The 27224-nt window shown below is 37.7% G+C and overlaps 3 protein-coding genes across 5 annotated transcripts in view; 1 reads left to right on the top strand and 2 right to left on the bottom strand.

Annotated features, from left to right (window-relative positions):
- The window catches only part of Ctl2 (Choline transporter-like 2), a 101017-nt gene extending 85161 nt beyond the window's left edge, over nucleotides 1-15856 (bottom strand). For 2 of the 3 annotated variants that reach the window (XM_071587066.1, XM_071587076.1), the window contains exon 1: nucleotides 15750-15856. In XM_071587066.1, the coding sequence (XP_071443167.1) occupies nucleotides 15750-15819 (70 nt within the window). In that variant the 5' untranslated portion in view covers nucleotides 15820-15856. Of the gene's footprint in view, nucleotides 1-15229; nucleotides 15323-15749 lie in introns of those variants that run through there. The other variant, XM_071587084.1, reaches the window with a different exon arrangement.
- Nucleotides 15857-16004: 148 nt separating this feature from the next.
- Nucleotides 16005-20319, top strand: LOC139689921 (uncharacterized). The gene is made up of 4 exons (XM_071587053.1): nucleotides 16005-16270; nucleotides 16373-16433; nucleotides 16514-16597; nucleotides 19924-20319. Exons 1-4 carry the CDS (start codon nucleotides 16102-16104, stop codon nucleotides 20195-20197), a joined length of 588 nt encoding a protein of 195 aa, XP_071443154.1. The 5' UTR covers nucleotides 16005-16101; the 3' UTR covers nucleotides 20198-20319.
- Nucleotides 20320-20375: 56 nt separating this feature from the next.
- Sin1 (SAPK-interacting protein 1) overlaps nucleotides 20376-27224 on the bottom strand; it is a 24004-nt gene continuing 17155 nt past the window's right edge. The window contains exons 8-9 of the mRNA XM_071587039.1: nucleotides 22704-23008; nucleotides 20376-21439 (exon numbers count right to left, since the gene is read on the bottom strand). Coding sequence (XP_071443140.1) covers nucleotides 21314-21439; nucleotides 22704-23008 — 431 coding nt within the window. The 3' untranslated portion in view covers nucleotides 20376-21313. The remainder of the gene's footprint in view (nucleotides 21440-22703; nucleotides 23009-27224) is intronic.

Below are 27224 nucleotides of genomic sequence, written 5' to 3'. Positions count from 1 at the left end.
ATACGTCAACAATAATTACAAATTATTCATCAAAAGAATGAAAATTGAGATTATGAGGGCAATGACAACTTTATAGGGTCTCACATCGGTCTGTTGGGTTCACAGTTTAATTAGAATTGGTGGCCTTGAATGACGATGCATTATTGATAAGGTGGCAATGCTTATGTGGCCAGACCTTTGTATGAATTCAAGTAATCCAGTTAATTACTAAAGGAGGAAACCTTGGGATTAAAAAAGGTTGTTACGTAATTTCAATCGCAAATAACATTTCTAATGCTAACACAAACACCACTGATTTTAGTATTCTAAAGGAATCAAATGAAAATCGGTCGCGATATATTTCAATCATTCACTGAGCTAAATGAATCAGATAAATGTACAAGAATTAAACTCGATAATGAGGAGTATTTATATCATCACATTCTGCCGCCAGTTCAGTCGTATTTACGTGGATTACGAAGCAAAGAGAATATTGAATAAGAATGTGAGACGAGTGATATATAACAGTAATATTTAATTTCTTTTACGGTGAAAAGGGTGGTGCAATGTTTTTATATAATCTTGTAAGACACGCTACCATATATTATAATTAAACTTGCCACATTTTGTTTTCGTGAGCATTTTTTCAAAAAAGTATTTGCCGAGGTTTTCCGTATTCATGTAAAATTATTTAAGAATGGCGTCATTGTGACAATGAAACATTTTCCTCAAAGACGTAAATGACAGAAATCGTAATAAATCATTTGGCTAAAGTCTAAATGTTTACCAAGTAAGCAATTTTTTTTAGCACTTTTATAGCATTAATGGAACCTGAATGACTACCTTGCTAGTCGATTTAATTGAACAAAAAAAACGATATAACTCTGTATCGAAGCTTCAACAAAATAATCCGTGATAATTATAACAATGAAACGATCCGCACTTTATGAGGGCAGAGAGCCAACTGCCACCGGCCTCCAGCCTTTCCTGGGAACCCCTGTCGCTCAAACCCTGCCAGATAAACCGCCACCCCTCCGTTCGTCAATCCGACAAAAAGTCCTACAACTTTAGGAACAGACCTTGTATCTGCTTGTTTGCGATATATAATTTGCCTGTGTGTCTCGGCAAGGCAAAATGAAGGAAAACTATTCCTAAAACTTTCCTCACGGTTCATCCTTAAATACTTGGAAGAATTTTCTTCCGAGGCATGGCTTTGGCGGCAAAATTGAGTTTTTTAATAAATCACGTTCAAAAAAGCATAAAAAACATTAATTTTCGCGAGCAAACGACATTTAATCAATTTCATATGCGAGACACGATAAACTGTGAACAGAATATTTGTATTATCATACTAATCAGTATACTATAATTATTCAAGTGCCTTGCGTTTCACTCGATTCTTTCATATTGTCATGACAAAAACAAAATAGTACTTCTGGGAAATTATCAAAATATCTGTTTTAATTTAATTTGTTTAGTAAAAGCTTTTCACACTTCCCATGCTTTCATTCAATTTCATTCAAATGGCATTTTTTGGGGCGGCGTCACTGTCACACTTTTAGAAAACAAGAAACGGTCATTTATAAAGGGGTCGACTTTGGTCAAAAATCTAATTAAATTAATTGAATTAAACTCAAAATAAAAATATCACATTTTTTGCTGCTCATGTGAAATGTTATCGTGCCCACAAAGAGCCTATGACATATACAGAGAGGAAAAACTTTTGAGAAATGGTTCAGAGCGTCTTTACAGGACTCAAAAAGTGTTTTCCCATTGAAATTCCAGTCGCATTAATTTATTGATGACACCGCCTTCCCTAAGCTACGTATGGGAAAAGTAAAACTATAGAAGGGGGACATATTTCTCAGAAAAATAGCAAGACCCATTTTCGAGGTAAATGAAGTCGCGTAAACATTACACTGACGCAACTTGGAGAAGCAGACGAATAACGGGGAATGGCGTAACGTGGGTTAAAAGGTGAATTGGATTGATGGGAGGTATGCCAAGCGTTAGAAAAAGAAATGTCACCTACAATTGCTTGCTGTACAGACTACTAAATATCTGAAAGTTTTCAAAGGACATCGCAGTTCTTACCTACCCTTTCATTAAGAATTTAAAGAGTATTCTTCCCGCGGCCCATCCTGAATAAATGTACTCCCAGCATCCTCATGATACCTTCTAACGGTTTATTTTTTAACTAAACAAATTTAAACTAACTAGATACGCATTTTTTAATACAGCTTTCACGATGGTCCCGAATAAAAGAGCGACAGTGTTACTTTATTTCAATATACATTTCAATGAACTCGTTCGAATCAAACTGCGAGCGACTCACTTTCCACTTGGTCGAGGCAAGGTCAACGAAACGGAAGTTGGCTGGGCGTAAGGTGACTCAAGGCATGGTTGTGAAACTATGACGAACCCGAGAGAGGACCAGCAAGCCTGGAATCAACAATTGCCACCACGTGATTACATTCATAGCTACGTGTGGCGGTCAACGAAGCACCGCAAGTGGTTTCACCCTCGAGCATTCCCTTTCAACATCCTCTTGCCGACGTTTTTCCCCGCTCTCTCGCCATCGTCGGGCGTTGTCTGTAAGAGCTCCCCTTCCTCCCCTCATATACGCTCTTCGTCTGGTGCCAAGAAATGTCTCGCGTGACGCGTCACTTAGCACTCGTCCCCCTTTCCACAATTGCTCCCTTTTCGTTACTCCCTCCTGCTTAATTTTTAGTGACGATTACATCGTGACTGCGACGAACCCACGGCCGTATTGACACTGACACTGAGAGGGGAAATGTTTCATACGTCGGCAGATGCCCAGGGTTGCCACCTCACAGACGAAGCCCCAGGCCAACGGTTTGGGCAAAAATATCCGCGGGAATAATTGGGGTGGTGGAATGAGTGGCTGGAAGAGATGGATAGCGCATCCGTTTCAAGTCTAAATATTAATTCACTATTTTGAAGCTCAAAACGAGCACAATGCCACGACACGAATGAAAGAGTTAAGGTGGCCAAGCTGTTAAGAGTCATTTGAAAGTGACTAGGCACTGATTCCCTATTTCATTAGCCTCTCGGGAGAGGGTACATAGGTAGTGGGAAGCGCAAATGATTCCCATTTAGTTCAACCTCCGGCAACTGTAGGCTTGACCATGAACATGAGTCTTAGGTATGTTGTAAGTCAAGGGGTCATTTCACAAGAGATATAAGTAATACATACAAGGTTCCCACATCGATGACACTTTACGCCCGTCAGTTGAGGGAATGGACAGAGGAAGCTAATTGAAAATAGAATTCTGAGACTCGATATTTTTTTTCTTCCAAGATTTAAAATTTTAACCTAAAGTATTCCAAAAAATAGCTAAAACGTAGTGTCTTCAGCTGAAACCCTGGGCAGCGGCGTCCTTTAAGTCTAATATTAAACGTCAGCAAGATCCCATTTCAGAAGACCCAATTCACAGATGTAAGAGGTAAATTAACACAATTATGGATAGATGAATGCAAATACTTTATATCTATATTAATTGAAGCAGACAATTTCTACTTTTATTCAATGTAATATAAGTGGATAACAAAGAAAAGAGTAAAAATCCTTCAACAGCATTTTCATTTTCAAATATGTCCAACGTTCAAAAGCTTAACAAGCAGAAAAAGGCCTCACATTTATACAAAGCATCCTAAATGCATGGAAATGGTAAAAAAACAAATATGAACGGCCACTTACTTGATGACATTCAGAAAACATACCCATTGAACGTCGACTTACAACATAGCTTACAATGAGAAAGAAGGAGAATAAATGACGAGTGATCCCAATGTAATTCACTCGGAAATAGGTATGTGTACTCTTATCAATCTGTATTTATGCTGCGATTCAATGGTCTCCGTCAGCAAAATTTATAAGCTGCCATAAACATATGCAGTCATATACTTACTCAGGCGTATACAAGTACATATGCAGCCATGCAGATAATGCACCCAACAAGAGGAGGCAGCTATATACAGCGATAAATTTAAGACTCTTAATACAGAAATATTAAATTAAGTTAGGGAGTTTTAATAAAAATTTGTAGGGGGGATTTTATAATTTGGTTACGAAATCTGGACGATTAAGAATGAAGGAATACGAAGACTGAGCCTTGGAAGTAGGGTGTCAGCAACGCATGAAGAGAATAAATTGGATAGGCAGTGTTACAATTTAAGATTTGTTTGAAAGCGTGTGGGAGGAGAGGGAAATACGGAAGAGCTTAATGAAAAGAGGGACGGAGCATTGGGTCATATTTGGAACCATGCAAGTTCCGTAAAAAACCATCATCTGTTTAAAAGGGAATGGTTTAGTGGGTGAGATATAGGGGAAAGCCAATACTACACTATATGGCAGGAGTGAGGAAAGATGTAGCAACATCTTGCGAAGAAACGAAAAGCAAGGTTGAGAAAAGAGACGACTGGAGGTCTTTATTCTAACCAATCTAACGTGTACGAGCCAACTCCAAGAAAAAAAATCGCTTCACACTTTTTTCACTCCCTACCTGAATAAAAGCCAGTAACACGTGCAAAAACGTACTCATGTTCCAACTCCAATACTTCCCACAAGATGCGGAGGCATATTATTTGTGCAATAGCATTGCACAAATACTAACCTGACCTTTCGTGCCTAAGTCTATCAAAATGGCTTGGTATTAAAGACGAGTGTGCACCGATTTCAGGGCGGAGAAAATTATAACAGGACAGCGACCACCGTAAGACACCCGAGAAAAATTTCATCGCCGCTTAGAGCTACAACTCTCGGCAGTAATAGAATCATGGGAACCTCATTTCCAGAAGGGAAAGACGACCTCATCAAGGAAGAGTGGATGAACTATGTGACTGTACTAACACCTACACGGTGTTAATTCGCCACGACGACGTGGTTCGTTTAGACCACTGTGACGTATTCCTTCCCGTTTTCTTCCTGTCCCAACACACATCTTTTATTGCCACAATCTGCCGCAAGCGGTAGTTATAAATACGACAGCGAAAAACAGAATACTTATTGGTTAGACCGCGGTGGTCCTCCCGTAATTCAGCTCTTAGAAAAAATTTCCTTCGTGTCACCATGCTGATTAAAAATGTTATTGAATTTTCATTCCTATCCTTAGTTGCGGAAGGAAAATATAATATGCCTTAGTATATACAAGAGCTCCAGGTCAACGCGTTTAAATGTACAGTAAAAGCATAATGTTCCAGTTAAAATCGTATCTATTCACAAGAATTGGCTCAGCAGATAGCTATACTACCTTGATCAAAAATTTCCCGGAATTTATTCAGAAAATTACAAGTTTATTCATCTAAATCTATATTGTCCCCTTCAAAGTAATCCCCATCGACTGCAACACACTTATGCCAGCGCTTGATCCAATCCTCGAAACATTTTTTATATTCGGTTTTCGGTATGTCCATCAGTGCTTCCTGCGATTTTTCCATTACTTCCTCTCGGCTGCTAAAACGCGTTCCCCGTAATGGTTTTTTAACTCGATTGAACAGAAAGAAGTCACAGGGAGCCAAATCAGGTGAATTCGGTGGCTGTTGGATGGTATTTGTTGCATTTTTCGTCAAAAAATTACGAATAATGATAGCACTGTGCGACGGTGCAATATCATGGTGCAAAATCCACGAGTTTTCTGCCCACATTTCTGGTCTCTTTCGGCGAATTGCTTCACGCAAACGTCTCATAACGCCCAAATATTACTCTTTGTTTACTGTCTGGCCTTCTGGCAAAAATTCATGATGCACTACACCGTTGTAATCCATGAAAACCGTCAGCATTGCCTTCTTTTTTGACTGAAAACGACGTGGTTTTTTTGGTCTCGGCTCATTTGGTGAACGCCATTCACTTGCCTGATGTCTGGATTGCGTGTCGTACTCATAAACCCACGTCTCGTCTCCAGTAATGATCCTTTTGATGAATGTGGGATCGGATTCAGCCTCGCAAATCATGTCTTTTGCGACGTCAACACGGTCTCTTTTTTGCATGAAATTGAGGTCTTTTGGCACCAACTTTGCTGCTACACGACGGAAACCCAAATCATTAACCACAATGTCTTGGGCGGATCCATAGGCAATGTTCAAGTCCTCCGCTATTTCTCTGATGGTTAATTTGCGGTTATTGACCAACATTTCTTTTACTTTATCAATTTTTTCACCGACTTTCGATGTCGATGGTCTGCCACTGCGTTCATCATCTTCGATTGACTCACGACCACTTCTGAACCGCTCGTGCCACTGGTAAACGACCGTTTTTTTTAGAGAATCATTGCCGAAACACTTTTCCAACATTTACAACGTCCGTGCGCCACTAAATCCGTTTTTTACGCAAAATTTAATACAAGTTCGTTGTTGCAAATTTAAATCCATTTCTGCAATTGTAAAAAATCGCCAACACACACAGAGATAGATGTACTCTTGGCTACGTAACTTTTGCAAATGTCAAGTTATGACACTAAGATTTAAAGGGAATATCAACAACAGATGTACCAATTTAACAAAAAAAACAGAACTCAAATCGGAACGATGGGAGCGCCACACGGTGGTTATTCCGGGAACTTTTTGATCAAGGTAGTATCTCAAAGATATAGTTCAAAGTATTTCTTCACAATCATTTCATAAACTATAATAACTCAATGAAAATATCATCGAAACTCTTGCAAACTCTTCTTGAAATTTAACTCCGGTAAATTTTAGTTCAGTTATTTTTTAAAGGAATAATTAAAATACCAATGCATAATTTCCATTCGAAAGGAAATTATATAGTGCTGGTTCAAAGTTATCAGTGTTTAGTACATATTACAAAAATCAAGACTCTGAGTAAAAGAAAATATTATGTCCTCCATATAGCACCTCAATTCCCTCATAAACAAGCAGAAAAACCAGCTATTAAAATACACGTAGTCAAGCTTTAGCAAAAGCAGTTAACTAGTGTCCCCGGCTAAATATTGTTAGTTGTACATCTTGTCTTTCGTTTGAATTGATTAACTTTAAAATAGCGTCAACCATATAATTTGCAATACCATAGGAACAAGCATATACACCAAGAAGGCTCTGAATGCAAACCTTGAATTAATCACAGAATGTTAAGGAGAGAGGGTAACTCAGATAAACAACTACGGTATTTTTTTCGTAATGCCAACACCTATTTTGTGCAATGAATTTGTCCACTCTGGTCGGTTGATCAACTTCTATAATTCCAGAAAAAAACCCAAACTGATTTTCCTCATATCAGCCTTTCGCCCTCCCTGTTAAACTGATAAAGTTGACTTTTGATACTTAGCAACAGGTCTCATGGAAATTATACCAATTATTACCGTTGTTCTCTGCATGTTGGAGATCAATATAACCAACATAAAAAAATCTTTTAATCTAACTTCTTCCTAGTGAAGATCACAATAAAGCCCTTACATGGCTTTCGTACGTTTTCTCCTTTAGTATATATGCAACAATAATATATCTTATACGAGTACATGATTTTTCCCAAAAAAAAATTGAATTTTTTCCGCACACGTGAACGGCTGGAGTGGGGCGTTTTGTGGCGGGAGGTCTTGGGAAAGCAACCCGACCCACGTCAGTCGTCTGTGGGTCGTTACAGTATGCTGATCACTACGAAACCGGACCCTTGTTCGACGAATCACGATGCCACTTTCCATGAAGCAACGATAAGCGATAAAATTTTGGTTTAATCTCGGAAAATCGAGTTCGGGAGACACAACAATGTCCCGAGGAATGGTTTTCCGCAGGCACAAGATGTCCCGGGAGGGTAGAGAGGAGGTTGACGATGAGGAGTGCCTTGGACATCCATCAGCAACACAAAGGGATGGAATTGTGCAAAAAGTGGGACATATTCTTAATTCTGATTGACCCCTAAGTGACAGGATGTTAGCAGAAGAGTGCACTACTCAGAAAATTACAGTGCATTGCATTCTTACGGAAGATTAAGCCATGAGAAAGGTGTACCAATATGGTCCCCAAGATGTTGTCAGAAGACTGCTAGTGTGACAATCTTGCATTGGACCTTTTGGAGCACTGTGAAAGTGACCCGCTGTGAATAGGCGGTCACTGGTGATGAGACATGGGTCTTCTATTCCTTTACATTTCTTATCCAGTTTTCCTTTACTGCCCATATGCCCTCACCACCAATTAGTATTTCGTTAACTGGCTCTTTTGCAAACCTAACCAAATTTCCAGGTCTTATTTCTGCCCCATTTTTCCTCCCGTTCCCTTTTAATTTCTTTTGAATTTATAGCTGATACTTGACAGCCACTTAAGTTATGATTCAAATCTTCATAGAATTTCATATTCCATGAGAAACTACGTACATTACCCAAATACTAGTTGACCTTTCATACGAAAAACACATTTTCAAATTTTTCCTTTTTTCTAAACCATTCTCCCACACTACACTACTATTCACTCCTCCACTCGCCACTGCTTTGCACTTGTTCACTATCAAAGATGTTGTCAAGAACCTCATATTTCCTTATTTGATAAAACACACTATCTTTGGATTCCTACCCTCCTTTCTTTAACCCCATTCTCCTGCATATACACCTAGACCATTGCTTATACTGTGTAATCTACTTTTATCTCCACATATCTGATTTTATCTGCATTTATCTGTTTTCATCTCTACTAATAACGTTACACCTCTTTCTTTTTTATTATTATTGGTATTTAACCGGCTAAGATAAGTTTTAGGTAGCAACAAGACTATACAACGGCACAACGATATATTTACTTGCCTCTCCAAACAAAACAATTTGACAACCGGCATCGTAATGATCACCTGTTCAATCGCATTCTTCCTCGCTTTCCAAACGTTCTCCCGTCATCACAGTCTTCAAATTCCATAACACAATTAAAACGCTCCTCGTCCATCTTTTCTGCCTCCGTTTTACTCGTATTTCTCCCAGCAGTCCCGTCTCCTCCCCCACCATGCCTAAAACTTCATCTTTGTTTTTCTTTCTTTATCTTTTACCTTATATCTTTATTGTTTACCTTTACCATCCTTGTCCACGCCCACCTATCAAAAGCCTAAAATATACGCCTATCATCTTGCTTCAGCGAATCCACCTTTCCCACTCCCCTTACTTTATTCCCTATCCCGCAAATTAACTCCTATCTTCTGCAATACATTCAACACTTCTACCCAATTTATTGTATCAAACACCTTTTCGAAATCCACGAAACAAGCAAACACATCCTGATTGCATTCTATGTCTCTCTCTATTAGTGATCCTATTTCTACTTTGGCATCACGCATGCCTCTCGCGTTTCTGGACCCAAATGATCATATTCAATAAGTATTCATTTTCCCGCCTCTCCATCCTCTAATTGATGATCCTGAGAACCAACTTTGCTGCGTGCGAAATCAAACTTATCGTTCAGTAATCCTAACATATGGCCTACCTTTTTTTGGAACAGGAACTAAGACTGATCTGATGAAATTTTCCTGCAAAATCTCTTCATCATTAATTCCATGAATTAGCCCTTAAAAACTCTTCCTCAAACGTTCTCCTAAAACTTTCCAGTACTTTCGCGGGAATGTTCCAAACATGTAGATCTGAATAACAATCACGTTCGCTGGATCTTCTTTAATCCCAATTAATTATTCAATCTGATTCTATCAATAAAATACTCCGCCTTTCCTGCTTCCCTTTCTTCTTCGTTATACATTGCTGCCATCCCACACTGGATCTCTTCACCATCTCTGTATCTATCGATCCAACAAACCCAGCTGTCTTAAATTTTCACCTCGCAACTTTCACAAAATTTACTTTAACACAATACATACTTTAACTATCTCTTGCTTAATATGTCTAACTTTCCAGTCTTCAATCTAAAAATCCAAGAGCAGCGATCTTCTTGCGCTTCTTTTCTGCAGCAGCTGTTAATTCGTGAGTTGACTTCTGTGGAGGCCGAGTTTTCCCCTGATATCGTGCACGACATCCGTCATTGCCTAGTCATATTCACGATTGATTTTATCATAATAGTGCGGGATAAATAATTGAGATGGCTCCCCGCTGCCTTCCTAAATAGGAATAAGTAATTCACTCATTATCTTTAAGGGGAATTAAATTTTGCACTCTTCCTCCATTCCTTTCTACCCTGATGAACGTCTGCCATGGCGTCCTAAAAGACAAATCGGAAACTCATTTCAAGTGGCGAAAAGGGCCCTGAAAAGCGTCCACCGAGGAAAAAGGAAAAAAAGAATGGGAAAAAGACTATGAAAAATAAACAATCCCAACAAACTGACTAGAATCCTCAGCCACTTGAAAACGGCTTATGTAACGCCTATATTTAAACTGGAAGACAGGGAGGAATCAAGCAATTACAAACCTATTTCCGTCACATCCATACCATGCAAGGTCATGGAACATGAAGTTTCTAGTTCGATAGTGAAACACCTCAATAGGAAAGAGTTATCGATGCAAAAATAGCACGGTTTCCGAAAGGGTAACTCCTGCGAGACATATCTTGCGCTTCTTGTTCAAGATATATTTGGTTGGGGAGAGAGCTATGTTTCCGGGAACGAGGTTTTTTTAAACGTGAAAAAAGCTTGCGACAGTATTACTCATAGTAATCTACGTACAGGGACGTTTATGGCATAGATAAAAATATACTGGGTTGCATTGAATACTTTTTGAAAGGGCGGGTAAAATGAGTAGTCATGGATGGTGCTAGCTCAAAAGCACTAAAAGTCACTTCAGGTGTTCCCCATGGAAGTTTTATCGGGCCTCATTTATTCCTTATTTACGTTAACGGCATTAACTCCGTGGTCAATGGTAAGACACGTTTATTTGCCGAAGATGCAGTGATTTACAGAGATAAGTGAAGTCCCAAGGATAAAGTAAATTTAGTATATGACCTTAACACGATACGAAATTGGTGCGACACTTGGCAATTACAATCAAACTTGAAAATGTGCGTGGTGATAATTTTTTTAGCAAGAGCAGTTCCCTCCCTAACGCCTACTGGTATCAGGAACATGGTACTTGAAAGTGTAGATTCAATTAAATACTTAGACAATACCCTCACTCACGATCACTCCCGGGTGAAGCTTATTCGGGGAACGTACAACAAGCTAACAAAAAACTAGGATTTATTTGAAGCGATTTGTGGAAATATGACGAAAAGGTTCAAGAGCGGTGTTATCTTTCGTTGGTAATTCTTTATGCAGAATATACTGCTAGTACATATATTGAATCCTCATTAAGTTGAATTGATTGACGAATGAGATCGCATATAGCATAGAAGGAGCTATATTTGCACAACTTTGTTATAATAAATTGATTACCTTATCAAAATTATATTACATTATTATACGTATTATTAGCCCCATCGTATTCTTCATGTAAATAAAATTAGAGAGATTAAGTGTAGAACAGATGAGTGAGGAAATATTTCGGGTCAAAATTAGTCTGGTGTGTAATGACTCTGCAACACACCCCAGCGGTGGCTTGCAGGGTACCATGTAATGCAATTCCGGACAGAGGTGTAGAAGCTTGGTCAAGACCATTTACTCACGACAGAAAAGAGTATTTTCTCATAATATTACATACATTTTTCCGTCTTCCGGAGTTCAATTCCCCTTCGGAAAAAGGTCATTGACAAAATAAAATTGATTCGGATTTACTTTTTCTCACAATGGATGAAAAGTTTTCGACTCATCTCGCCTCTGTGAATTCCCACCAACCGTATCATGCCTGAAGAAGAATTCATAATGCACTATTGTAGCTTCATTGAACCCACTGGACCAACGCGAGCCAAACGAAGAAGAAGTGAGGTCCGCTCGCCGCCTTATTTTGTTAGCCTTGAGCTTTAATGACGAGCTCCGCCCCCAAAGGCTCATTTTGTTCCATGAAAGAATGGCTGGCCGCAACCTTCAAGGACTTCTCTCAAACTTCCTGAGGCAGGACCATCCACAGTCGCAATCCAGCGTTCAACAGTTTCTAAAAGAACTGGAATACTTGTGTGGCAGCCCTCTCGTTTCATCTCATTTTCTACACGGTTTTGGCGGCGAGGAAACACGGAGGCAGTTTCAGGCTTCAGCAAACTCAGCTGTCTCTAGAAGACGTCCTCCCAGACATAATCAGAAGAGATCTCCCATCAACTAGACGAAGGAGCATTCTTATTTTACGTATTTCGATACTTCGTCCTAAATTTTTAAAACCAAAACTAAAATAATGCCACTTTTAATTCCCAAACGCCCAGTAATACGAATATAACTAATTTAATTGCATTTACAATGTAAACAAGGAAACTATACTACACTGTATATATACATATAACATATATATAATAGAATGCGGTGTTATACTACCCACAACATAAACATTTATAAACAAAAAGAACTATTTGCAACATCGAGAGATATGCCTATGGAGGTAAATCATGAACATTACACCAACGGATAACGTGATGAACGAGGACGTGATAAACACGTAAAATTGGGAAAATCCGGGACATCCTTGAGGATGCGGGAAGAGGACAACTGGAAAGTGTTTTTTAGTAATTTTATTTTGAAGGATGTGATAGGAGTGAAAGTAAGTGGGAAGCTATGGATAAAATTTCAAACGTAAGAATTTTCCAAGGTAGGAAAAGAGATTAGTCCACAGACTATCATCCCAAAGGAGTAGGATAGCGATTGGGGAGAACGTAGAAGATTCTAGATTCACAAAATTTAAGTTTCTTCAATGAAGCAGAACGCTAACAAGGCAAAGTAACTATTAAAGTACAGAATTAATTGGGGGAAAATCCGCCACTTTTCTTTTAACGGTACATTACGGCGCAACACATGTCTCCTCTGATGCCACAGTTGATTTACATCAACATTGACAAGAGATTTCCAAAAAAACTTCAATTTAGATACCTGACACCCTACAATAAACCACGGAATAACATCGGGCAGCGAATGAATAGAGAAGGCACACTCCTCCATTGAGTAAAACAACCTCGATGCTTACATTCTGAACCCATGTGTTCTTTGTTGATATAGTCTATGTAGTGTCCCAGTGGAAAAAATTATATTTAAAGGAACATAAAATGATTAGTGAAAACGATCCTAATTTTATCGCGGCGCCTCGCATTAGGAAGGCACAAGAACAGCTGCTGCTAGACGTCACGAGTTACCATCAAACATTAGTGATGCCAAATATACACATAGAAACAACATTGTATGTTGCGTTCATTTGATCAGTGGTGGAGAGTGGTATGGTAGTTGAAGCAAAATTAACCAGTTTCTCTATTCTCACCCAGAACTTCCTCGCCCAAAATTGACGACGCGTTGATCAAATGTTCATAATTGTGACGGAAAAAATTAGTAAAAAAAGTATTTTCTTTATTTTTTTGTTCAGAAGGAAAGTCCTGCGAGGCAATTAGTTTTCGTTTTCTACCGGTCAATGTCGGTTTTGGATGTGCACAATCAATATAATTGACCTATGTATAATGCATTTAATTGTATCTCCTAACAAAAAACGCAACATGATATCGGACACCACAGCGAGTCCCTTCAATTCCGCATACTTCTTCCCTGCATTTCAACCAACATACACCCTATTCCATCCCTTCCTCATTAGCCTAACATTCGCCCCAGCATCATCACAGTCTTCAACAACCCATTTCCAATCAAAACACTCTGAATACGTACGTCCTTCCCGACTATTTTGGATTTCTCCCAACAATCCCCTCTCCTCCGCCATCATACTATAAACTTCGTCGTTTGTTTTCCTTTCTTTCCATTTTAACATCTCCATCCTTCCACACACACACGTTTCAAAAGCCTTAAATCATCTACCTTAAATGACAAGGTTTCCGTGCCGTACAAAACCACGCTCCATATTAAAGTTTTGATGAGCCGTTTCTTAACTTCCTTTCTCAATGCCTGTCAGAAATTCCCACCTCATTGTGAAAGCTTCCCTGCATAACGCAATTCGTCTTTTTAGGTCCCTATTAGAAACTATATGTAACTGTCCCCAAGAACTATAGTATATCGTCGGAGCTGACTCATTCTTGGTAATAGGACGAACAGCAAATTCACTGCGGCCTGAAGGACAGAAATTTATAAACAAAACCAAGCAACTGAAAACAGTAAACTACAAAAAGAGATAACTTTGATACCTTCATTCCGCCTAGCGGAGACAAAGCAAAAACAAGTTTTAATCAAACAGTGATAAAATAAGTTGCCGGAAATTTGTCATTCTGGAGTTTAATCCTTGAAAAGGAATCCGACGCAGTTGAAGATACTTTTGGAGCATACACGCAGTATGAAGGTAAAAAAAGAGCTACGGGAAATGTGAACTAGCAGGGAGTCCACTAATTTCTTAGAGGCAATTGATTATTATAATTGATATTATTGGTGCGGATCACTCCCATCGTTGCGGGTGCTGCTGGTATCACCGAAGTCGGCTCTATAACAGATTTGATTGCTCTCGAAACTTAGAACACGTACATTTCCATTCCAATAGCATATTCTTTTTCCAGATTTTGTCAAGAAATTGGGATAACCAAGACTTCCCAAATTTCCGACAGAGGGGTAACACTGAACATAAAATATCCCCACAGAATTACTACATGCAGTTGAGAATAGTTGAAATAAAGTTTCTTTGAACTAATTGGTAACATTTCTCAGAAATGATCTAATGTAAAACACCGTAACTATTAATCTAAGTATGGTGTAAGTTATTTGTGGGCATTGGTATTGAAAATTAAAGACGATAAAGTGAAGTCGTATGGGGGACTATATCAATTCCACATGTAATTTTAAGTCCATTATTAAAAATTATCAATAAAAAGCTTTGAATGCAAAAACACTACCTTTAACTCTTAGTAAATACTAAAACTTGAGAAAACAGTGAAAACGGGTTATAATAAAAAAATGACGTAAATATGGATCAAGTAGAAGGTTCTATTGGTTGGAGGCAGTTTCATTCCGCAACCGAGTATGGCCGTAGATTAGTACATAAATACATTCAAATCGCGCGCGAAGAAGTGTGCGACGAGTGGGGCAAACGTAAATTATTTCCTACCCTTCAATGCCCAAAGAACAAATTCATGAATTTCTGTCGCTGGCATGGAACATTTCCGTCATTCTCTCTTACACCCCTAGATACTGCGTTATTTTCTATGAACGGAAGATATGCATAAGAAGACCCGAAAACAGATCGTCTGAAACACTATCCAACGAATAATGTTTAAGTAAAAATAAAAAAATATTTTAACTCACGGTCCACGTCTTCTCGATCCCGCGACCGAGACTTAGCCATCACTAGGAAATGAACACACCACTAGCCTGCAACTAACATGCTGCCATACCTCGACACAGCTCAAAAGATACTGTCTGATATGTTTGAAGGTCTCAACATCTCAGCGCCATACCACTTCATTTAACCACGCCCCCTACGACCAATCACAAAAGCATGCCGACGAACACATTTCGAATTCAAGAAAGAACAAACAAATGGAACAAAACGTTACACTTGTTACATGAATCCACATTAAGACGAAAATAAAAAACAAATCCATAACAAATATTTCATTTAGATTCACAATCAACATTTATTTCTCGATTGACATATGTAATCAATTGCTAGGAGACACGAACTAGGCAGTGAACAATTAATTTCCGAATTAATGGAAGTTATCGCACTAGTACACCACTAAGAAAACGCATTTATGTCAGATTATTGATCAATGTATTAAAAATTCTATGGAATGCTAGAGCCTACAAGTGATATTTCACTGACCGTATTTATTGTATTCATAATCGACTCCATCTGAACCTCTATCAACTTCATCTTCACTCTTCCCGCACATGTCTTGAGCAATTAATAGTCCAAGCCGTGAGAGCCGATTTTTTTAGAAGAAAGCTTCCCAATACTTAGCTGAATCACTACAATACCTTCCCAGAGTAAACAACTCTTTTCACCACATTAGAGCCACCTACTCGCAAGAAAATCACCTAAAAACAAATCACAATCGGTTTGAGCCGTTTTCAAGTTGACCAATCAAAACAACGAGGCAAGAAGGAAAACAAACGTTGGTATTTTGAAGGTGGGTAATCGTTCCTCTGGCTCCTGTGGTATTATCCCTGTTGTAATGGAAAATGAGAGGCTTAGCCCTACAGGGTTCGAACGAATAAAAGGTGATGAAATGAAAAATTTTAATGAAGATATGACGGAGGATGTGCCAATTATTGAAAAGCGGAACCGAAGAAGATCAAGTGTTTTTGCTGAAGTGAGGAAGAGTCTATTAGAGAGTAGAAAAGGTATTTCCTCAACATTGTCATCGATTTGTGAGGACTATATGAAAAATTAATATGGCATTTTGTAAAATTTAATATACAATCGCATTTGTCTTTCATGGCTAGCCAATCAGTCTTTCGACCTAGACTTTGAAGGAATGTCTCCTGAGGAAGCGAAAGTTACAAAGTTCGTATATAAATGAATGATTTTTGTCTAAATAATGAAATAATTCCTAACTTATACGAATTTCTAATTTGAATCTGCAGGTATGTAGAAGAATTACGGAAAGAGAAAAGAGAATGGTTGGATGTCACCAATAAAAGAAAACTAGACTATGAAAGCGCCAACAAGTAAGGCTTTCCTCTTTAGATAAATATTATGCTTTAATTTCTATAAGCTTTACACTTCTTAACATAAACGATCACATCACATGGTGCCAATATTAAGTCATTAGTTCTAAGGCTTTTCCGTAGTTTTAAAACTTCGTATATGGAATGAGTAAACAAAAGTATTGTTATTTCAGCTGCTATTCTTAAACATAACAACTGGTGATGCTGTGTTGTCAGTTCAACCAGAGAGATCGAAGAATTAAGTGGGAAGTCTTTAGTGGCTATAAGGTTCCATAGAATTTGTTGCACATTTTAAGGAAGAATTGACAGCTTCTCTCGGAGAAAACGAACATGACATCATTAAACTTGCTCAGATGTGCGTCAAAGGAAAACATTTTTCCTATTAGACGGAAGCAAAACTAATTGAAAATGTTGACACTTGAACTTCTGGTAAACATTGAACCCACCCAAATGCATGGGTAGGTACATATTTTTTGGGTAAATACAATTTCGTCGACATTCATTCCAGTGGATTTTAATTGACCAAAGAAATGATGCTTATACACTCATGGGGATTACTTTGAAGGGGACAAAATAGATATTCATGAATAAAGAAATAATTTTTGAAAAAACACATAAGTCATGATAGTTTTTGAACAGACCTAGTACAAGAGGCTTTGGAAGGGGTGGTGGATATAGAAAAAGCCTTGTGGTAGAGGAGAGGGAAACAATTGCTATGGTGGCAGTTACATGGAAAGGAGCAGGTGGTGATGTGTAAGGACTTGTGGATCTTAGGATGTCACTCATGTTTGGGGGTTGTTTGAAGGAGACAAGGGGAGTTTTATAACGAGACATAAGGTGAACACTTGATTAACAAGGAGGGATATAATTTTCTAATAATTTCCTGGATTTTTTACGCACCAGGATAGTAGATTGTTCAGCCTAAGTTTTCATTTTGGATTGTGTAGGGTCTTGGAGTATTGTTGGAGGTTGTGGAATTATTTTAAGTTGTTTTTCTGGGAGCCAGGTTTTTTTGTGGCATCACGTAATGCCCTGTGTATTTCTTTTGGTAGGAGGAATGATTCCCGAAATAGTACCCGTGGATGTAGAGGGATAAGGGAATGAAATATTTGGTGTGTGATGGGTAGCAGCCGTTTTTAGTATTGTTAATGGTGGGTTTAATGTGAAGCATTGAATTAGTAGTTTTTAGGTGAATGTCAATGTCTAAAAAGGTGATCTTGCAGACACATAGAAGAAGGAAACACGAACGAGTAGGAAGGGTACAGAGAAATGAAGGAAGAGTTAATCATTTCCTCTGGGCCTAAGGGAGGAAGGTATCACCTGTATAGTAGGCTCTGAGGAGAGGTTGGAGTGTTTCGTTTTATAGGAAGTTTTGTTCTAGGTGGCCCATGTTTGACATAAGCCAGGGATATGAAAGTGCCCATACTGAACACTCCACCAAAGAATAATGATAACAGAAGCTGACAAGAGCTCCTTCAACAACCTCGTACACTCCCGCCTTTGCAAGACCCTAATCCACTATTCCAAACCGGTATTCTCTCCTCATTTAATACACATGGACTGAGTGAAGGCCTCTTGCCCACTGATATTACCATTCTTTCCCCTCAAAATCCCAGGATGCCACACTTTTACCTATTTCTTAAAATCCTCAAGGTCAACATCTCCGGGTGTCCATCTGTCTCCAGAACGAATCGCCCCACAGAATTTTCACTTTCTCTTTTTAATGGATTCTTAGCACCTCCCCAACTTGCTGCATTCAATCAATAGTCCTCCTCAAACAAACATCATATATTAACTATTTTTTCTGCCTCAGTTAAGAATTTTTAGTAAAAATGATGATGAAATATAACTGAATTTATTCTCACGGAAGTAATTCAGTGAGATATGAATACGGAGGAATGAATTACGTAACGCATTTATTACTTACCTACTCAACATTAAGGTTTTGCCTCTTGTGTTGAATTCTTTCATCATCCCACATGTTAGGCCCGAGCACAGCAAATCATTCTATTGGTCTGACGAAAGTTACATCTTAAGAATTATCTCTTTGGTAAAGCATCAAAGAGTATATTTATATTAAAATACAACCAAGTATTATTATTGACAGGGAATTGGTGTTTATTAAGCCTGCACTGTCAATGCATGTATTTGAAATACCAAAGCTTGAGAATATTAAGTTGATGAATAAATTAGTAAATTTGTGTTGACAAAAAGTAACTGATATATAATATAAAATTTTATAGATATTTTAAATATTTAAATTATGATGAATGGCCCTTTCAAATTAAATATCCTATGATGATAGGGACAAGGTAAGGTTTGATGAAGACTATAAACAGGGTGGCCATACGCTCAGAAATCTGTTAGAAGTCTAAAATTATTTTTTCTTATTAAGAATAAGAGAAAATGACAAAAAGGGTATGATTAAAGTTATTGAATACGTTATATTCTTAATCTTACTATACTGGAAACTTGGTTTTTGTAATTATAATGTGAATTGATTGTCATAATAGAAATCGAGCATCAGTATCTAATTTTTAAATATTTTTTAAGCATTATATCATTATCAGAAAATTTATTAGATTGGAATATTTGTCAATTCTGATATTAATTTAGGATAATAGCTTTCATAGGAACTTGAAGAAATGTTTGTCATTGGAATCCTGAACATAAGTAACCTTCCTGTATAATTAAAGAAAATCACTTCTAAGTGCGGATCAACCACCAACATGCATTTTTAAGTCATGACATATGTATAAAATATAGGTTTGGTGTCCATTCTTAAAATTAACTGTTGATTTCCTTAAGGGTTTTAATTACCTAATCAAAATAGCGTTTCCACATTTTAGCGACCATATTTTTTAACTTAACCTTTTGATTAAAAGTTACTATTATTAATGTATAAATTAATTCTTTATTAGCTGTCTTTTTCAATCATGAGTAATCATCCTTTACTTAGAAAAACATTTACCGATTAGAAGGGAGAAAAGTGGGCTTTTAATAGAATGAAAAATTGTTGGGAGAACTATCCCAAATCTGCCACAAATATCCAAAGTAAATAAAATGTGCACAGATATTTTTGTGCCATTCCATGACAATAGAAATCCTGATCCCACCATCCTGATGATTAATGCAGTGCTGCAACAGACCAAACTTTTTAAGTATACGTTAGCATACTTTTAGGAATATTTGTGTAACCTACATTGTTAATTATTACAAAATATTTTGAAGCTCCATTTACTCATAGTTTCACATTAATGCACTAATTTTTGTTCTATTCAATTGCCATAGCCATTTCCATCAATATGTGAAAATTTTCTTTACAGGAAGTACAGTGAACACTGCAAAAGAAGGCGGATAATGACTGAGAAAGAGTGCCTGCCATACCTTGTTGAACAGGATAAGAAATACTTGAAAGATCTACCCAAGTTTGAAACTATTTCATTGAAATATTGTCTGCTCAGAAAGTCACAGGGAGTTTTCGAAGATCAAAGAAGAAGGAATATCAAAGTGGCAATGCAGCTGTTGAACTTGATCACAAAAGATACAGAAGTTAAAAAACAGAATATTAGAAAATACTCGGAGATTCAAACACTATAATTGTTTATATTATGAGTCATCCTTTGGTTCTGCAGAAACATAATAGATAAAATATACTGTGTAAAATAGATATTTTTAAAGGCGAATTAACAATTTACTGATGGTAAAGATAATAAAAAAGGTGTAATAAACTTAATTTTTTCAAGCTATGAATACAAAGTATATTGATTTTTGTAAAATACATTTCCTGCTGTAATTCTTGGCACAGCATAATAATACAAAAACAGCATTCTTCAGTACTGAGATCAATTTTTGGTATACAAGATAGGTTACCCTTAAATACAGAAGGGATTTCCAATTCAAGAAATTATAGTCACTCATTTTCCAGTGCACCAAATCCCATTTTACCAGAATTTCAACATGACACACTGAGTTACAAACCTTAAGAATCTACTAAAGATATTCAGAATGAATACACAAAAAGTGATATCATTAAATTCAAAAATAGTCAACATTACAAACACAGGGTGATCATTAACTAAAGAGACAATATTATTCGGTCGGGAAATAATTTACCATGAAGAAAATGAGTCCAATCTAAAATATACACAATGATTAAATATAACATTTTACAGCATTTTCTTGACATGAAATTCAGTTTCATAACATTATTTAACAGATGTACTCGTTAGATTAGACTTATAAGTATTAACAGAATTATGAAATATTATATAAATTGAAGAAAAAACTGAAAAAGGACTAGAAAGATGAGCTTGGTGATATAGTCAATTAATTGATAGGAGGGATAAACCATAAGGTCACCTCTGCTATAAACTGTGGAGAAAGAACCTTCACAATGGCAAGTCTTGCCTCTGAAATGTTCAAGAAGTTTCCATGTTGTAAAAAAGGTTACCTTCTTGTAAATGCACACAAAAGTATGCTCTGCACCTTGTGGATCAACTGAATTCCCTATGCTTAATGGGAATGAAGGCAATTTTATATTGCTCAGCTTCAAAACCAAGGCAGTGAATATGATGGCAGTGACATGATTTCTGGACTGAATACATAGCTGATAAGTTGTTTCTTTTATGCATACTTGCCATGCGGCCTTTAAGAAAATGTTGTTTGGAGGCATATACTAACAAGAAAGGCTTTCCCATGTCAATTTAATATTACTCATCGTGGTCCTAGATGGAATGTAGACATTCGTCTTTTTTGTGCTTCCTTTTCTCTTAAAGCATGATATTCCTTACGTGCTGAACTTGAATGTAGCTCTAATATGTGATTTACTTTTCTGACAACCTGTAACAAAATGTGAATACATTGTCAATAATATAGCATAACAAATGGTAATTTTAAGGCAATTCAACCTCATGACTAAGCACTATTACGAAAAGGAAATATGGGTCATTCCACTCCCATACATTTATTACTTCTACTAATGACTAACATTTAATCTTTATACACCAGAGAAATGAAGAGCTGAATAGGGTCAGAAATTCAAAATTATTTTAAAGTAATTTTTTTTGCTACTTGCAAACACCCTATGATTTAGAACAAATTTATTATGTCCCAGATAGGCCATCCACATATCTCACTACACACACACACTACATCTGGTCCCATGGCATGGCATTACAGCAAGAATGCAGGCAGAAGTTATGAAGGAAAGAATTATTTATGCACAGCAAAGAAAGAGGAAAGAGGAACTCACATTACATAGAAGTACACAGTCATTAGGGACTATCCAGAACCTCCCTTAAAATAAATAGGTTGGATACCTTGAAAGTAAAATATGAACTAGCATAGGTAATCTTTTCTGCTAAGTCTTCAATTATAAAAGAACAATCTTTTTGCTAATTTTTTCTAGTACAGATCTGGTGAGAAAGAGAAAAAGTTGTAGGGATAAATACAAAAAAAGCAGGAATGTCCATCAGAAGCCAACCTTTGAAGGACCTAATAAGGATACTGTAAGGGGAAAATTGTTTTAAGTGATAGGTAGCAGAGAATTTTAATCCTCTTTCTGGTGGACAGCCTACATATTTCACTGAATTCAAACATTCACAACTTCATTTTTAAGGGTATCCACTGTGAAATAATTCTTCTATAGGAAAATGATATGAGATCAATCAACACCATGACAATAGGATGACAAAAACTTTAACATAATAGACACATGTGTACACTATCAGTCAGGGGATTACAATCATCAATATTGCATTGCTTCAGACTAGGAAGATAGCGACAATTTGAAGAACAAAAAAACGCTTTCATATTTTTTCAATTTCCTCAACAATTGCAATAAATGAAGAATAAGCCAATTTTATCAATGCATATCACCTATATAAAAATCAATAAATAACTATCACCAAAAACGTTTGTCAACATTTTTAACTACACTTTTTGATATCTAAAAAAACAGTGTATTTTGTTAGCCCAAAAATTTGCAACAAATAGTCATAAAATAACAATTCAAGTCACAGAACATTTCAATGAAGTTAGATGTTAAGTTCATCTTATCTCTTTCTTATGGTGAGGAATGACCCAGTAAGATTAAACCATTTACCTGTTCGGCTGTTTCATGATCAGCTTCAAAGTCATAACGCTTAAAGCGAGGTAATGGTGGTCCATCAACCCTCAGCACAAGACGAAATGTGGAATATCGACTGTGTTTATCAGTGAGGTCACATGCAGCAATTGCTGTGGCAACATGGCAGATTGAAGCTGAGGTAGTCGAGGATGAGGCAGAGGGGAGAGAGGAAGATGATGGGGAGCTCGAGGAAGACGTTCGAGACCGCCGACGCAACCAAAATCTTGATCCTATTCTCTGCTGACCAACTGGATCCATCTCAATTTTCTCTCCTGAAATGCCTGAACAAAGAAATTCACGTTTGCCATGATAGAATGACATTCAACATCGTCACATGTACAAAAGACCCACACATGATTAACTATTGATTCATAGTGAAGTTTATCAAAAATGTTTGACAGCGAATAAGAATGGGACAGGGACTTCTGATCCTGAATACGTATATGCACCTGCAGTAACAAACTGACATGTACATTTGGATGAAGCACACAGAACGTTAGTTGATGGTATTTTCAGATTCTCAGCTGAGATTTTAAAAATCTATCCAATAGGATGCTCAACTATAATATTACAATACAGGAAATATAATTACACAGCAGACAGAAGAATACTGAAAATCTGTTTCATAGATTACCAAGGTTCAGCAGACAAAACTTAGCAGAATTTTTGTTGGCATACAATGAATTTATTTTGGGACAGCACATGAAAAGGTGGTAACCTTAGCAATCATGTCCCACAACAGGAATGTACTTCTTCTGAAAATCTAAATATTCAAATTACTGAAGACCATGAACAATAATTCATTGTCACTGGATTAAAATGTAGTTGAAAATAGAAAAGCTCCACCCAAGCTAAAGTGATTTTTCGGGTACCAGGTCTTACTGGGAAACCATAATCAGCACAGGGAAAGGAACTGGCCCCCCTACCCTGATGTGTGAATTTTCACACGCTGTATAGGGCTTAGTATTGGGTGAACTCTACCATCACCTACTAAACCGACCTTACTGTGTTTATGGTTTATCATATTTTTTCATCATGTTGCACCTCATTAAACAGGGTATGGCAACATAACTTCCTTTTTTTTAAGGGGTTTTGCTTAATAAAAAAGGAAGTTATGTTGCTGCACCCTGTGGGAACAAATGAAATTATTAGGGATCTTGAGTTTCATGGCAAGGTAATACTTAGCATATTAACTTAAAAAATGAAGACATTTTATTTTGGTGTCTTTTGCAATGCATGTCTCTAGCATAAACTTGTTATATTTGTTCACCCTCCCATGGACTACAACCTTGACGTGTTGGAAGGGCTTGTGCGTTCCAATGACTCCTAGAGCTGTGCTGGCAGGAGCAATAATAATTGCTCCTGGTAGGGTCACCCATGCCAGATAGGTCGAAGGTTAGGAGCCAGACGAAAGGTAATCCACGCAGCGTCTGTTCCTCAGTAAGGTAGCTGCAAAGGCGTCTGACCCCAGTAGGGTGGCCATTGAGTGATGGTGTCACATTAAAAAACACTATTGAGGAAGGCAACTGGAAACCACCTAAATTATTATTCCAAAGACTTTCATGATTATATATAGAGAATATCAGCCCTCACAACTATGGGACTCAATCAACATCAGTGGGACAGAAGACCCAGAAGAAGAAGACCGAATTAGTTAGAATAGGAATTTGGAATGTTAGGAAAATGATGAGGACAGGGAAATTGGAGAATATTAAGCAAAAGATGGAAAAGGTAAAAATAGATATTTTAGGTTTATGCAAAGTGAGGCGGAAGGATAGCAGGGATTACTGGAGTGATAGTTACAAAGTAAAATACAGCGGAGGGGACGAGAGCCAATGAGGGGATGCCATAATATTGAATAAAAAGGTAGTAATAAGCATGGTCAATAGAGAGCAAGCAACAGATACAATATTACTCATAGAGATAAAAACAGAAACGATGAAATTTAATTTTATTAAAATGAATTTCCACAAGGTTGAGCCGGGAACTATTGAACTTGGTCATTGTTCAGATATTCATGCCACAAAGTAAAAATAAGGAGGAAGAAGTCTATAGGATATACAATTAGTTAGAGGATATAATCGTGTGTGTTCCCTGCAGGGAAACATTTGATAATGATGGGGGATTGGAATGCGATGGTGGGTGAAGGGAGACATGGCGATGAGGAAGGGGACTACGGTTTAGGTACAGGGAATGATCGTGGGGAAAAAGTAAAAGAATTCGGCAGGAGACAGTCATCTCCAAAACTTGGTTTATACACCAAAAAAGGTGCAGGTATACATGGAAAATGCCAGGTGACTTAGAAAGGTATCAGCCAGATTACATTATGGGCAGACAGAGGTTTAGGGACAATGTGATCAATTTGCACAGCTTCCCAGGAACTGATGCAGATTCTGATCACAATTTAGTTGTTATGAAGTATAGTATCAGTTGAAAAAGATGAGGCAGGGGCAGCTAAAGAAGCATTAACTGGATTGACAAGGAAGGAGTATCAGCAAGCTGTAGAGAAAATCATGGATAAGGGAAAAGGGCCATGTAATACGAGGGCGGTTCAATAAGTACCAGTGTTTGACGACAAAGGGCGTTCCTGAGGGAAGTTTATGTTACCATCATGTGCTGCCATCTATCTAACGATGGTGAAACAAATTTCAGACTGATTTAAAGGTTAGTTTGGATTTGGCAGCCATTCAAGTAAGACTTGTTTCGTGATTTTCGCTAAGATGGAAAAACAGCAGTATTGTTTGGTATTTTGCTTTTTGTTTTTGGATGGGAAGAAAGGCGAGGAGATAAAAGCAAAGTTGGATGCTGTTAATGGGGACACTTTGCCATCTATGACCACAGTTAGATATTGGTTCAATGAATTTAAACATGGGCGAACATCTGTTTTAGATGAGGAGCGACCAGGACGCCTGGCAGACGTGGTTACCAAGGAAATCATTCAAAAAGTCCACGCCATGATTCTCGCTAATCGACGAACGGAAGTGCACAAAGTAGCAGAGGTCAGGGGTGTGTCGACCAGAATGGCAATTAATATTTTACATGATAAGTTGCCGATGAAAAAATTGTCAGCCCGATGGCTGCGATTGCTAATGGTGGACCACAAGCTACTCCAGCTGTCAACTTCGAAAACTGCATGAACTACATTATGAATTGCTGCCGCACCCCCCATATTCACCCAATCTGGCTCCTTGCAACTTTTTCTTATTCCCTAACATGAAGAAATGGCTCGCGGGAAAAAAATTGAGCTCAAACAAGGAAGTTATTGCCGAGACAGGCATATTTTAGAGAGTTCGACAAATCCTATTTTTTGGAGGGGTTAAAAAAATGGCCAGAATGTTGGGAGAAGTGTATCTTTCTAAAAGAGGACTATGTTGAAAAATAAAAAAAAATGTTTTTGAAAAAATGGTTGCTTCATTTCTAACATGGGTACTTATTGAACTGCCCTTGTATTAAGGAAAAATGGAAGTATTTCAAAAAAGGGATATCGAAAGCCACAAAAGAAACTACAGGAACTGTTAATGGGAAAAGGGCAGGGAAATTATGGATCATGGATGAGAAGATTAGAAAGATAGATGAGAGAACAAAATGGAAGAATGTAAGCAAAGAGTTAGGCAGAAGGAAGTACAAAGAGTTAAATAATAAATTAAGACAGGTAACCAATAAAGCGAAATAAGCATGGTGGAAGATGCAATGCGAGGATATGGAAAGTTTGCAGAGGAAGTGTGAAATTGAAGCACTATACAAGAAGGTTAAAACACTATTGGGAAGTAAGAACGGCAGATCTATGTTCACAGTAAGAGATAGGTCTGGTAAGTTGATAGTGGACACAGAAAAGATTCTAGAGAGATGGAAGGAAAATATAGAAGCACTGTATGGTAAAGAACATAGGCCAACAAGCTTAAACATAGAAAGGGAATATGATGTATATTAAGATAGATGAAATATATAAGGCCGTGGAGGTAGACAATATTCCTACAGAACTACTAAAAAAATTAGAAAAATGAGGGAGGAAGTCTCTTGTGACTACTTCATAGCATCTATGATGAAGGAATCTGGCCGGATGACTTGCGCCAGTGAGATCAGTGTTCGTTCCTATTCCAAAAAGGTTAAGGCTACAACATGTGATGACTGTAGAACAATAAGCTTGATTTCGCATGCAGCTTAAGTGGTCCTCATGATCATAAACAAAACCATGGAGAGCAAGGCAAATGATTACTCAGGGGATGATCAGTTTGGATTCCGGAAGGGGAGAGGCACATGCGATGCCATTGCAGTAATGAGCCAACTAATCAAGAGTAACATACAGGGTCTGTACAATAAGTATTGTGACTGGTTCACTGTAGCCACAACGGAGCAGTGGATGGGAGTCCAACCGGTCGACTCAGTAAAGGGGTCCCCCACCATGCAGGTGCACTTTAGTTCAGTCGCCTCCAGGCATACTTCGAGCAACGCTACGCTGAGAAGTTTTGTGTTAAACTCGGGAAATCCGCATCAGAG

The sequence above is a fragment of the Hetaerina americana genome, unplaced genomic scaffold (assembly GCF_022747635.1).
Source record: "Hetaerina americana unplaced genomic scaffold, ioHetAmer1.1.p SCAF_1, whole genome shotgun sequence".
Classification (NCBI taxonomy): domain Eukaryota; kingdom Metazoa; phylum Arthropoda; class Insecta; order Odonata; family Calopterygidae; genus Hetaerina; species Hetaerina americana.
The sequence above is the reverse complement of the archived record's forward strand: the minus strand, read 5'-3'. Positions and strand labels throughout refer to the sequence as shown.

Bases quoted from the DNA above. Each gene is read 5' to 3' on its own strand.
- LOC139689921 (XM_071587053.1), top strand. From the start codon at position 16,102: ATGGAAAATGAGAGGCTTAGCCCTACAGGGTTCGAACGAATAAAAGGT. The intron at 16,271-16,372 runs GTATTTCCTCAA...TTTCATGGCTAG, and splicing joins TCTATTAGAGAGTAGAAAAG to CCAATCAGTCTTTCGACCTA. The intron at 16,434-16,513 runs GTTCGTATATAA...TTGAATCTGCAG, and splicing joins GAGGAAGCGAAAGTTACAAA to GTATGTAGAAGAATTACGGA.